The sequence below is a fragment of the Herpailurus yagouaroundi genome, unplaced genomic scaffold, assembly GCF_014898765.1.
Source record: "Herpailurus yagouaroundi ecotype Mexico unplaced genomic scaffold, PumYag 141, whole genome shotgun sequence".
NCBI lineage: Eukaryota > Metazoa > Chordata > Mammalia > Carnivora > Felidae > Herpailurus > Herpailurus yagouaroundi.
This window is the reverse complement of record NW_024412396.1, coordinates 3,504,872-3,515,314: the sequence shown is the minus strand read 5'-3', so window position 1 is coordinate 3,515,314 and position 10,443 is coordinate 3,504,872. Positions and strand designations below refer to the sequence as shown.

General features: G+C 48.6%; 2 protein-coding genes across 8 annotated transcripts; one reads left to right on the top strand and one right to left on the bottom strand.

Annotated features, from left to right (window-relative positions):
- The first annotated feature begins 598 nt into the window (after positions 1–598).
- On the top strand, positions 599–6,554 carry TINF2 (TERF1 interacting nuclear factor 2). 3 transcript variants are annotated; one of them, XM_040476755.1, is made up of 9 exons: positions 599–1,147; positions 1,285–1,389; positions 1,504–1,605; positions 1,685–1,792; positions 1,878–1,974; positions 2,139–2,601; positions 2,691–2,758; positions 2,856–2,947; positions 3,077–3,317. In XM_040476755.1, exons 1-9 carry the CDS (start codon positions 956–958, stop codon positions 3,248–3,250), a joined length of 1,401 nt encoding a protein of 466 aa, XP_040332689.1. In that variant the 5' UTR covers positions 599–955; the 3' UTR covers positions 3,251–3,317. The 3 variants fall into 3 exon arrangements, with proteins under 3 accessions (XP_040332689.1, XP_040332692.1, XP_040332690.1); XM_040476756.1 differs by lacking the exon at positions 3,077–3,317 and adding an exon at positions 5,529–6,554 and having other exon boundaries at positions 602–1,147; XM_040476758.1 differs by lacking the exons at positions 2,856–2,947; positions 3,077–3,317 and adding an exon at positions 5,529–6,554 and having other exon boundaries at positions 601–1,147.
- On the bottom strand, positions 3,745–10,312 carry GMPR2 (guanosine monophosphate reductase 2). 5 transcript variants are annotated; one of them, XM_040476760.1, is made up of 10 exons: positions 10,083–10,312; positions 9,586–9,706; positions 9,329–9,448; positions 7,369–7,452; positions 6,816–6,989; positions 5,983–6,064; positions 5,789–5,895; positions 5,562–5,604; positions 4,820–4,979; positions 3,745–4,379 (listed from the first exon to the last, which is right to left on the bottom strand). In XM_040476760.1, exons 2-10 carry the CDS (start codon positions 9,670–9,672, stop codon positions 4,190–4,192), a joined length of 1,047 nt encoding a protein of 348 aa, XP_040332694.1. In that variant the 5' UTR covers positions 9,673–9,706; positions 10,083–10,312; the 3' UTR covers positions 3,745–4,189. The 5 variants fall into 5 exon arrangements, with proteins under 5 accessions (XP_040332694.1, XP_040332693.1, XP_040332697.1 ...); XM_040476759.1 differs by having other exon boundaries at positions 5,789–6,064; XM_040476763.1 differs by lacking the exons at positions 9,586–9,706; positions 10,083–10,312 and adding an exon at positions 8,946–9,022 and having other exon boundaries at positions 9,329–9,445.
- Between the last annotated feature and the right edge of the window lie 131 nt (positions 10,313–10,443).

The following is a 10,443-nucleotide window of genomic DNA, read 5'->3' as shown; positions in this document are numbered from 1 at the left end:
GGTTCTGTACTTGGTGATGAAAATAAAGGAGAGGCACCAGGAAGAGTGACAAGGAGACAAGGAGACAAGTAAGTCGATCACATTGAGGGGCTGACTGGAGTAAGCCAACAACAGAAATCCGAAAAAGGAAAACTAATTTTTCATTTATTTTAAAATTACAGGGTAAAAAAAAAAAAAAAAAAAAAAAAAAAAGCACAGTCTGACCATCCAGAGAAAACCAAGTTAACAACCTGATGTATCTTTTCAAACTTTGTTCAGTACTTTATTTTTTAAAGACGGGCGCCCTCTCCTGTTTTGTGAAAGAAACAGTCGAATTTTTACTGGAGGTGGCTCGTCGCCGGGAAGGCTTTGCTGGCGCTGCTTTGAGGCCAGGATTTGAAGAATCGTATTTCAATGGAGAAGACGACGGGGAAGGGCAAGGCATGATCCTCTCTTTCCACACAACCAAGCCACGCCTTAGCGAAGGACGTGACTTTGTACGCTCCGCGAAGAAAGGCGGGGGTCCGGAGAGCCACGATCAGCTGTGGCACCGGACGGAGATAGCGGGGGCGGAAGAGACGCCCTATCTGTTGGGGCGTGGCCTTATGACGCGATGTCACGTCTCCCTGTCTGATGTCCTATTGGTTCTCCATTACCGCCCTTTTCCGGGGCCGATAGACTGGCCGCAGGGGCCGGAAGTGGGGTAGCCCTCGGCTGCAGGGGCGGCGGTGTGGAAAACAGCGAATCTGGTGCTATTGTAGCTGGCCAGCTTCTCCATTCAGGCTCCATCCCGAGTTGAAGACCTCCAGGATTCTGGTGACCTATGGAAGGGATCGGATCGTGAATTATCCGGCTCAGATCCAAATAGCCTAGCCGCTGAGAGGCACCCGAAGCTTCGCCTCTAGGAGGAGTGAAGAAGGCTCGCCTTGGAAGAAGGAACCCATAGGGACTGCCCCCGGGGCGGAGCCCGCCGACCATGGCCACGCCCCCGGGGGCCGGTCCCGCGGCTCTGCGCTTCGCAGCCGCGGCCACCTGGCAAGTGGTGCGGGGACGCCGCGTGGAGCATTTCCCCCGGGTATTAGAGTTTTTGCGATCACTGCGCGCTGCTGCCCCTGGCTTGGTTCGCTACCGCCACCATGAACGCCTGTGTATGGGCCTAAAGGCCAAGGTATTGGAGCCATTAGGAACTGGAAGACGGGAAAGGGGCGGGATGCGAGGGGACCAGACAGGGCCGACTGCTTGGCGTTGGGACTGGTTGGAAAAGGGCAGCTTGCCCTGAGATTCTGAGTTTAGTACCCTTCACAGGTAGTAGTGGAGCTGATCTTGCAGGGCCGGCCGTGGGCCCAAGTTCTGAATGCCCTACATCACCACTTCCCAGAGTCTGGACCTGTAGTGCGGGACCCGAAAGCTGTGAGTAATCCCTGGTACGAGCCCTTTCCCGTTAACACGGTGCCACAAAGTGGCTTCTCCCGGCCACTGGATCCTGGTGACCCTAAGTTTTCTGCTTTTCCTTATCCTCAACAGACAAAGCAGGATCTGAGGAAGATCTCAGAGGCACAGAAAACCTTTTGCCAACAGGTGAAGCAACTAGCAGAGACCCCAGTGGACTTGGCTTCCAAGCTGCAGGTGAGACTGGCTGGTTTGGAAGCTGTTATGTGGCTAATTTCCCTAGCCCTCTTCTGACTTGCTTCTCTCCTCACTGCAGGAACTTGAACAAGAGTATGGGGAACCCTTTTTGGCTGCCATGGAAAAGCTGTTTTTTGAATACCTGTGTCAGCTGGAAAAAGCACTGCCTGCATTGCAGGCACAGCAGGTTTTGTTGGGGCCAAATAAGGGCAGAGTGTGGGATGGTTGTATCAAGGACTGTGGTCTTCATGCCTCTCACCCTCTGCCCACAGCTTCAAGATGTGCTGAGCTGGATGCAGCCTGGAGTTTCTATCACTTCTTCTTTTGCCTTGAGCCAATATGGTGTGGACATGGGGTGGCCACTTCCAGGTACTAGGACCATCTGGGAGAACTAGGAACTTAGGGGTAGACTGTTTGGCCGGAGACCTTTTGAGATGGGCTATTTGAAGGGTTACATGGGCCTGAGGCATAAGAAACCAGATGGAGCTGTGTTAGTATCTCTTATTTATAAGGAGCTTCATTTTCTTTTTCAGAGCGCTTGGTTACTGATTCAGTGAGCGTGACAAAGCCCATGGAGCAGAGTCCTCCTCAGCAACCAAAGCTAGTACTTCATGATCCATCGCCAAAAGCCAGGCCTAGCTCATACCTTTCTCGGGGACTAGCCTCAAGGAAGAACCCAGAACCTTTGGCTGGCCACCACTTCAATCTGGCCCCTCTAGGCCGGCGAAGAATCCAGTCCCGATGGGCATCCACTAAGGGAGACCATAAGGAGCGCCCTACAGTCATGCTGTTCCCCTTTAGGAATCTGGGTTCACCAAGCCAGATCATATCTGAGCCTGAGAGCAGGGAAGAACGTGAAACACACACGGCAGATCTGGCAGGTGCTGCGGGCATGAGAGCAGTTTCCACTGGAAAGTCTAAGAGTCCATCCCAGACCCTTGGGGGAAGAGCTCTGAAGGAGAACCCAGTTGACTTGTTTGCTTCAGAGAAAGAAGAGTGAGTGGAACAGTTGCTTCTCCCTGCAAACAGCCCATTCTTTGCCTGTTTTCCCGTTACCTTATCTTCTTTGCTTGCTCCCACTTCAGGAATTGCTTGGTTTGCCCCATGGACCCCCTGAGACTGTCATTATCACCTCCTAAGGCTAGGAAGCCAGGTAAGTGTCTTGGGTCAGGAGCCAGCCTCCTCTCCTGGGGATTCTTCAGGGCCTGTTCACCTAGAAGGGTACTTTGACTCTGGTTTCCTTCTTGCAGTGTGTCCCCCATCTCTGTGCAGCTCTGTCATTACCATAGGGGACTTGGTTTTGGACTCTGATGAAGAAGAAAATGACCAGAGGGAAGGAAGGGTGAGTAGGAAGGAACAGAAAGCTGGGGAAGAGGATGAGCAGAACAAGACAGAAACCCCACATGCTCCAGAATATGGAGGGCTCAGGGAATAAGACGATGATAGGATCTCCCTGCTCCCTTCTCTGCAGGAGTCTCTGGAAAACTATCAGAAGACAAAGTTTGACACCTTGATCCCCACCTTCTATGAATACCTCCCTACTTCTGGCCCCAGTGCTGTGTCTGTCCCTTCCATGACCATGCAGACAGGTCTAGACACTTATGATAGGACTGGAATTCTCTCTGCACTCCACCTGTCTCCCTGAGCTCTACACAGTTTAGTGGAAATAAAGTGGAAGCCCAGGTTTGGGTTCCCTGACTGCCTTGCTAAAATTACTTTGTAATACTTGTTAATTAAGATTTGGATTTATTAAAATACTGTCTTGGTGTGAGAAAGGGGAATTAAGGCTTCTATAAAGTCAGTGTAGGTCATTCCTTAGAACTGGCTTCTCCAGGGCTGGAGGAATTCCTTTGCCTTTTTATTTCCGATGGAAAATGTTGTTCAGATGTGCCAAGAAGGGTTGATAGCCTGGAAGAGAAATTTCCCTTTGCTATTCTAAAAATATCTATGTGCCCTGATACCAGAATGTACTTTGTAAATTCTCATGCTGCCAGGTTACCTGGGGGTGGTGGCACTGAAATGGAGATACTTCATGGAAAAATACTGTCTTTGACTCTCCTGGGTCAGTGCCAACTCCACTTCCACTTGTCCCGGAGCAGCACCCAGATGCCAGCCTTGTGTAGAAAGATACAGAATCTCTTATAGTCATTGGGATCTCTTTATTGAGATACTTAAAATACATCAACATTTCTGAGCTTTTTAGGTGTTCAAAGATACTATTTAATGAAGTTCATTAACAAAACATGATATCAGGAGAGTAACTCGTCCAGACCAAGGCCATATTAAACACTTAGGCAGGAGTCATTATCTTTTCCTTTCCATAATCTTCCAGATGCTGCGTCCCCAGATTTGCATTTGATTACCTTACTTCATTTTCTCAGCCTGCTTTCCTTGCTTCCTCCCCAGTGAGTACCCTGGGCATTTTGTGCGTACAGAGTACAGATTTATTGCAGAAGCCCTCAGGAGTAAGGCAACAGGAAATAACCGAGTGATAAATAGCCATAGTAGCTGGCGTGTGTGAGGAGCCCATGGGGAGGCCCTGTGCTAGACTGCTAGTGCTTTGAGAGGGCACAGCTGCTCAGGTCTAGCTGTCATCACTGAAGATTGGATTCACCTGCTGGGTGACTCGGATAAAGGTGGTTCTCCGGCTCAACTCCTTCAGTTTAGCTGCTCCCACGTAGGTACATGTAGAACGGATGCCTCCAAGGATGTCTCGGATGGTATGGTCCACATCCCCTTTAAAGGGCACCTCCACTGTCTTTCCCTCTGAGGCCCTGAGAGGAGGAAAAACTTTCTAACCTTTTCTTTTTGGATTTCTTTAAAAAAAATTTTTTTTTTTTTAACGTTTATTTTTTTGGGACAGAGAGAGACAGAGCATGAACGGGGGAGGGGCAGAGAGAGAGGGAGACACAGAATCAGAAACAGGCTCCAGGCTCTGAGCCATCAGCCCAGAGCCCGACGCGGGGCTCGAACTCACGGACCGCGAGATCGTGACCTGGCTGAAGTCGGACGCCCAACCGACTGCGCCACCCAGGCGCCCCTCTTTTTGGATTTCTTAAGCCCGACAGCACCTCCCCAGTCTCTAGCATTGAGCCCCAGTTCACCACTTTTCCTCCAAGAATGTACCAAGCATTTCCCAGCAGCCAGAGTTCTGCCACCACCCTGCTTAGTCACAATTTCCAGGAACCCTCAGCTCCTGGACCTCTGCACATACCTGTATTCAGCCACGCCCCCAGCATACTTCTTCATGGCCATTTCAGAACTCATCCCATAGAAGAGCTTGTACTTCTTGCCATCCCTCTCGATGAGCTCACCACCTGACTCATTGTGCCCAGCCAGCATGCCACCCAGCATCACAAAGTCAGCTCCTGCCCCTGCCAGCATCAACAAGGGAAAAAGAGAATTGAATCTGGCCCACGCGCCCATATGCCCACCCCTGGAAGCAACTCATGCCAAATTCTCAGTCCTGACAATGATTCTAACATCTTCCTGGTTTTGTTTCCCTAGCTGACCCGCAACCCACACAGGCCTGCTCTGCTCTGGCCTCTACTCCTCAGTGAGCCTGATTTCCCCAAGAATTTAAAGCCTCTGGAGATTCCTTGCCTGGGTTTTGCTTTTTTTTTTTTTTTTTCTGCTTTTACCATCTGGTCATTTCTTTGTACTATGTGCAGCTAAACAAGAGACTCCAAGTGTCCTAGGGGCAAAGGTCTCTAACTTTAGTCCAACAGTCTGAGGGATGCTACAGATGGAGCTGGCATTCTGTACAGTCTGTATCAGTCTCAGGGTTTCCCCTGCTGGCTTGCCCCAGGTGACACCACGGGCTTCAGGGTCATTAGTTCATATTGTCAAAAAATCTGAACGGCTTTCTCAGCCTTTCCAAGCCTGATCCTTGGCCCTCAGAGGTGACTTATCCTCTTCTACAGGACCCTCCGTCCACACTCTCCCAGCACCCTTACCGAAAGCCTTGGCCACATCCCCTGGACAGCTGCAGCCTCCATCCTGCAAAGTGAAGAGCACTGTGAAGAGATAACGTGGATTTCCCAAGTACTAGGAGCGGTGTCCCCATGGCCCACCTCAAAGCTGATGGGAACCCGGGAGTTCTGATCCACCGCTACCACAGCCTCCACACCCAGAACACTCAGCTGTCTGGCAGCCTCATTCCCTCCCCTGCCCTTGGCCTTACTGAAATGATGTGGCCTTTGAGGCCATGAGCAGCATCTGCACACTCCATCACTGCACTGAGCTGTGGATACCCCACTCCAGTTTTCTTCCGAGTGGTGCACACGGAACCTGAGAAGAACATAATGAAAGAGTAGCGTGCTCCACAGGCGTTCGCCACTGGAGAGGTAGCCAGTGGCCCCCCGTAAACCAACTTACCTGGTCCTATTCCTACTTTGATGATGTCAGCCCCAGAGAGGATCAGCTCTTCCACCATCTCTCCTGTTACCACATTCCCTGCCTGAGACGGAGCAATCAAGACAGAGCACTCTTGGGGTTGGAAACGAGAGGAGGCTGCGCGCTTTCATATACGGTATGCCTGGACCATGACCTTCCAACAGTATTACAAAGAGGGTACCTAGGGTCCCTCTACTGGGAACGAACTCTGCTTCCCAAGCTGAGGTAAGGAGGTGAGTGGCCAGTGGCGCTGTTGCACTAGGGTGAAGTTGGGGTACAACTGGACCAAGGCCAAAGCTGATTTACAGTAGATTTATCTCCCCGTCCCTGCCAAGAGACCCAAACATATCCTGTCCTTCATCTGTTACATCATAAAATCTCTGGCTTCAGGCAAAGGGGAAAACGTGGTAATATAAGCTAAATACCCATTTGCACAGCTCTATTTATTTTTGGTGGACGGTACAGAGAGACCCCTTGATGCTGTGGAGAAAATAAGGCCTTATCACTCCCCAAAGCTTGTAAAAAAAAAATAAATAAAACTTATTTTCATGCGACTCCTTTAATACGATTCTACTACGTGTCCACTTCAGTGGACACCATAGGTGGGCACAAGGCATGTGAAAAGGGACAGAGATAACTGCACTAACCAATCTATACATTTTAAGTGTGGGACCATGGATGATCACCCAGAGCCATGATTAAGCGGTCTAGGAAAATCAAAATGCAACGGAGGAGAAATGATGCAACAAAATGGGAGTGTCAGGAAAGAGTGGGAGGAAGAGGAACATACCAACTACAGAGTAATAGAAACATACCATAATAGTGTGTTTGGGGAAGCGCTTCCGTACATCCTTTACAAACTCCACAAAGTGCTCAGAGTAGCCATTTGCCACGTCCAGGCATATATATTTCACTTGGGGAACAGCTTCCAGGATCTGTTCCAGTTGCTCAAAGTCAGAAGAGCCCATGCCTGAGCTGGCAGCCAAATGCTGTGAGAGAAACAGAGCCATTGGCATGGGAGGCATGAGACAGTCTGTGGCATGTCACAAAAGACCCAGTGAGGAGCCGGCAGGCTGGGAAGGTGAGGGTTAGTCCTCAGAAAGCCAAACAGAGATTCCTAGAAGGGCTCCTGGGTGGCTCAGTCGGTTAAATGTCCAACTCTTGATTTTGGCTCGGGTCATGATCTCACGGTTTGTGAGATCAAGCCCCACGTTGGGCCCTGCATTGACAGCGTGGAGCCTGCTTGGGATTCTCTCTCTCTCTCTGCCCCTCCCCGACTCATGCACACCCACGTGCTCTCTCAAACAAACAAACAAAGATTCCTGCAAAACTGGGATGAAGAAGGGACCAGGAAAAGACTAAGATTACCTGAAGACAGTCAGGATTCTGGCTAGCAAAGTCTTTCCACTGCTCGAGGCTGTAGTGTTTATGGACAGCTGTGAAGAGGGAGAACTGGGGAAAAGAAAGAGTCATCAAAAAGGAGAGAACTAGCAACTCTTTTTCTAGACATAGACCTTTATAGTAAGTATTCTTTCTGAGGAAGAAAATGAACTTTGGAAAGCAACTTGAAGAAGCCACTGGTTGAGCTGGGTTTAGTTCAGCCCTTATTCTCCCTATAAATAACCAGTAGGGCATTTTGTCATAAGCTAGTGCTTGTCTGACACCCTGACCCAAGTACTAAGTCATCTGGACTGGATTTCACCTGTCAGAAGATACAGGGGCTTCTGACTTAAAAGGTGACAGAGACGAGCTGTTGCTGCAGTGGAACAAGCAGCAGACAAGAACATAACCATGAAGAGGGTGGACGGAGCCAGTGTCTGCCTGCACAGACTCAGCCCCTCCTCCTATGGTAACCCAGTACTGAATTAACCTAGTTTTTGGTATCTTCTGGTCCAATAATTCAGTGAGTCTAAATGTTCACAAGAGGTCAGACCTTAATAGAGCCAGTAAAGTGCTACCCCATTCTTTCTCCATCTCCACTGGAGTAAAGGACAAATTTTCTGGAGACATGGACCAACCTAAAAAGTCTATTTCATTCCATCTATTTCGGTCAACCAAGTTTCAGGATACAATTAACTCCTCAGACTTGTATTCCCTAGGTCATCAAATTGCAAACAATATCCCAATGCTTTGAGAAAGGCATTCAAAGACAGCTGTGAATACTGGTACTTGTGCTTTAAAAGTCCAGACATGCAAATAGACAAGAGAGCAGCTGACAGAGACAACCCAAATCTTGCAACTGATAAGAAATCCAAGGAAGTCATGTATCAGCCAACAGTAAGGACATCTTATTGCTATACTTAACTCATCAACACTACCTCGCTAAAGCTGGTATTGAATTCTGCTTTCTCAGCAACACTCTGCTATCCACATGCTGATACATAAAGAAAAATCACCCTAGAAGGTCAGTAGACCTTGGAGATATACTGATATAGTGTGACATGATGAGCACATCCAATTATGTACCGAGCTAGAGATCTAGAAGAAAGACGCTTATATCCAGCTTTATGATTACTGTGAAACTTGGCTCTGTCGCTAAAACCTGATTTCTTTAGCACTCATCAGCAGTACTGAAAAGCCAGTCTCAACATAAAGCATTAAAACAGTCCCCACAAAGTCCATGTATTATAGCATGTCTGTTAATGCTGAAGTCAGAGTCACTATTCCTCAACTCTACTGGGCAGAGCAGGCGGACAATGGACAAGAAGATTCCTAAGCAGTTAGTGAATGACAACAGCAAAAAAGTACTAAAACTGTATAACTATCAACTTCAGAGAAGTGACAACACATTCCACAAAGACTTACAGCAATCAAAAATAGAGAAAGGGAGATGAAGTCCTTAAGGCTAACAGAGCCACAAGCAGCAGCAGAATCCATCAATCAGGGCTACATAGATTAACCAGAAGAATGCATATGTTCCTTGAGTGCCCAGAATAACTATCTACCTTTTCAGCTACAAGTATAGAGGCAGGTAATATTACTGATGGGAGCAGCATCTTCTATTTTCAAAGTGAACAATAACCTGTGTGTAAGAAAAACACATTAAAAAAAAAAAAAAAACACATTCCATTTTGAGCACAGGAATTCCCAGGAACCTAGGATTCAAAGAAGAGGAAGATTAAAAAATAAAAATTAAAAAAGGATAGCATATATAAAAGAAAGAAAATTAGTAAGCTGCTTCTCTAGGATCTTCTAGCTAGGAATTTTTGAATGCTCACACTAGCTAGGAATTTTGAATGACTTGGGGTGGGGGTGGGGATGCAGGTACCTCTGCAGTCAGCCCATATAACTGGACACCAGTGAGGAATCTGCATGAGGGAAGTCCTACCTTACAGAGAACCTTGGCCATCTCAAAGGTGCCCACAGTATCCATATTAGCAGCAATGATGGGGATCCCAGTATACATCTGCTTAGAGTTCCGAAATGAAAAGGATCTTGTGAGATCCACCTGCAGATATGAGCAGGAAACCGAGCATTTTATTCATCAGGTAAATGAGTACTGCAGGAGGACAAGAAGTAGGACTCTTTCTCAGTACTGGCCCATCAGGAGCTTGGGGTCAAGTGCAACTAGGAAAGCAGTCTCACCTCACTTCGAGACTTAAGGGTACTGCGTTTGGGCCTCAACAAGACATCCTTGAAGTCCAGTTTGACGTCGTTATCGATGTGAGGCATGGCAGGGACCTCGGGATAGCGACCAATCTGAGAGCTGGAAGGTAGGGAAAGTCAGGAGAGGGGAGCTGAACCAATTTCCCCATAGGCCTTAATGCCCTCTTAGAGCTAACTGCATAACTCATCTCTCTCCTTGCTTAAATTGTGGAAGGTCAGGGCACTGGCTGAAGCTCATTGACTGTCATCTCATCTGTCTCATGGTTACAATTACCCGGTATCTCCATCCCAGGTACCAGTTGTTGGGGAGAAGAATTGGGATGGAGTCTTGAGAGACCCTAAAAATGTGTATTCCTTCCCCCCACTACTCTTCCTTCTCCCACCCTTGCAAAGAGCAATTTGGGGTAAGAGGCTGATTTGGGGGTGAGAAGAAATAGGGGGTTCCCACAACTAGTTTCCGGAATAGGGGTACTCACTTCCTGTCGCCGTGGCACAGGTGGCAGTTGACCAAAGTCGCCCTTGCTTAGCAACTAGGCTCGTGAAGCCCCGCTGAGCCTTGTGGGCCACGCCAACAGGTTCCGCTAATTGCCGGCGAAAAGGATTAACTGAGGCATTCTATTTTCGGCGGTGGCCGTGCGAGGCCTTCTGGGTAACAGAGTTCACACACCGAGGTTGCCGTTGGACCCTAGGGGCGGGAGACTACGATTCGCAGGATGGGACGCACGGAGCTGTCCCCCGGCATGATGGGAGTAGTTCGTTACGCCCACGGCTTTCCAAGCCCTGGCTCGCTAGGGACTCTAAGTATCGCGGAGATATCATCTCTGCCGTAACGAAACC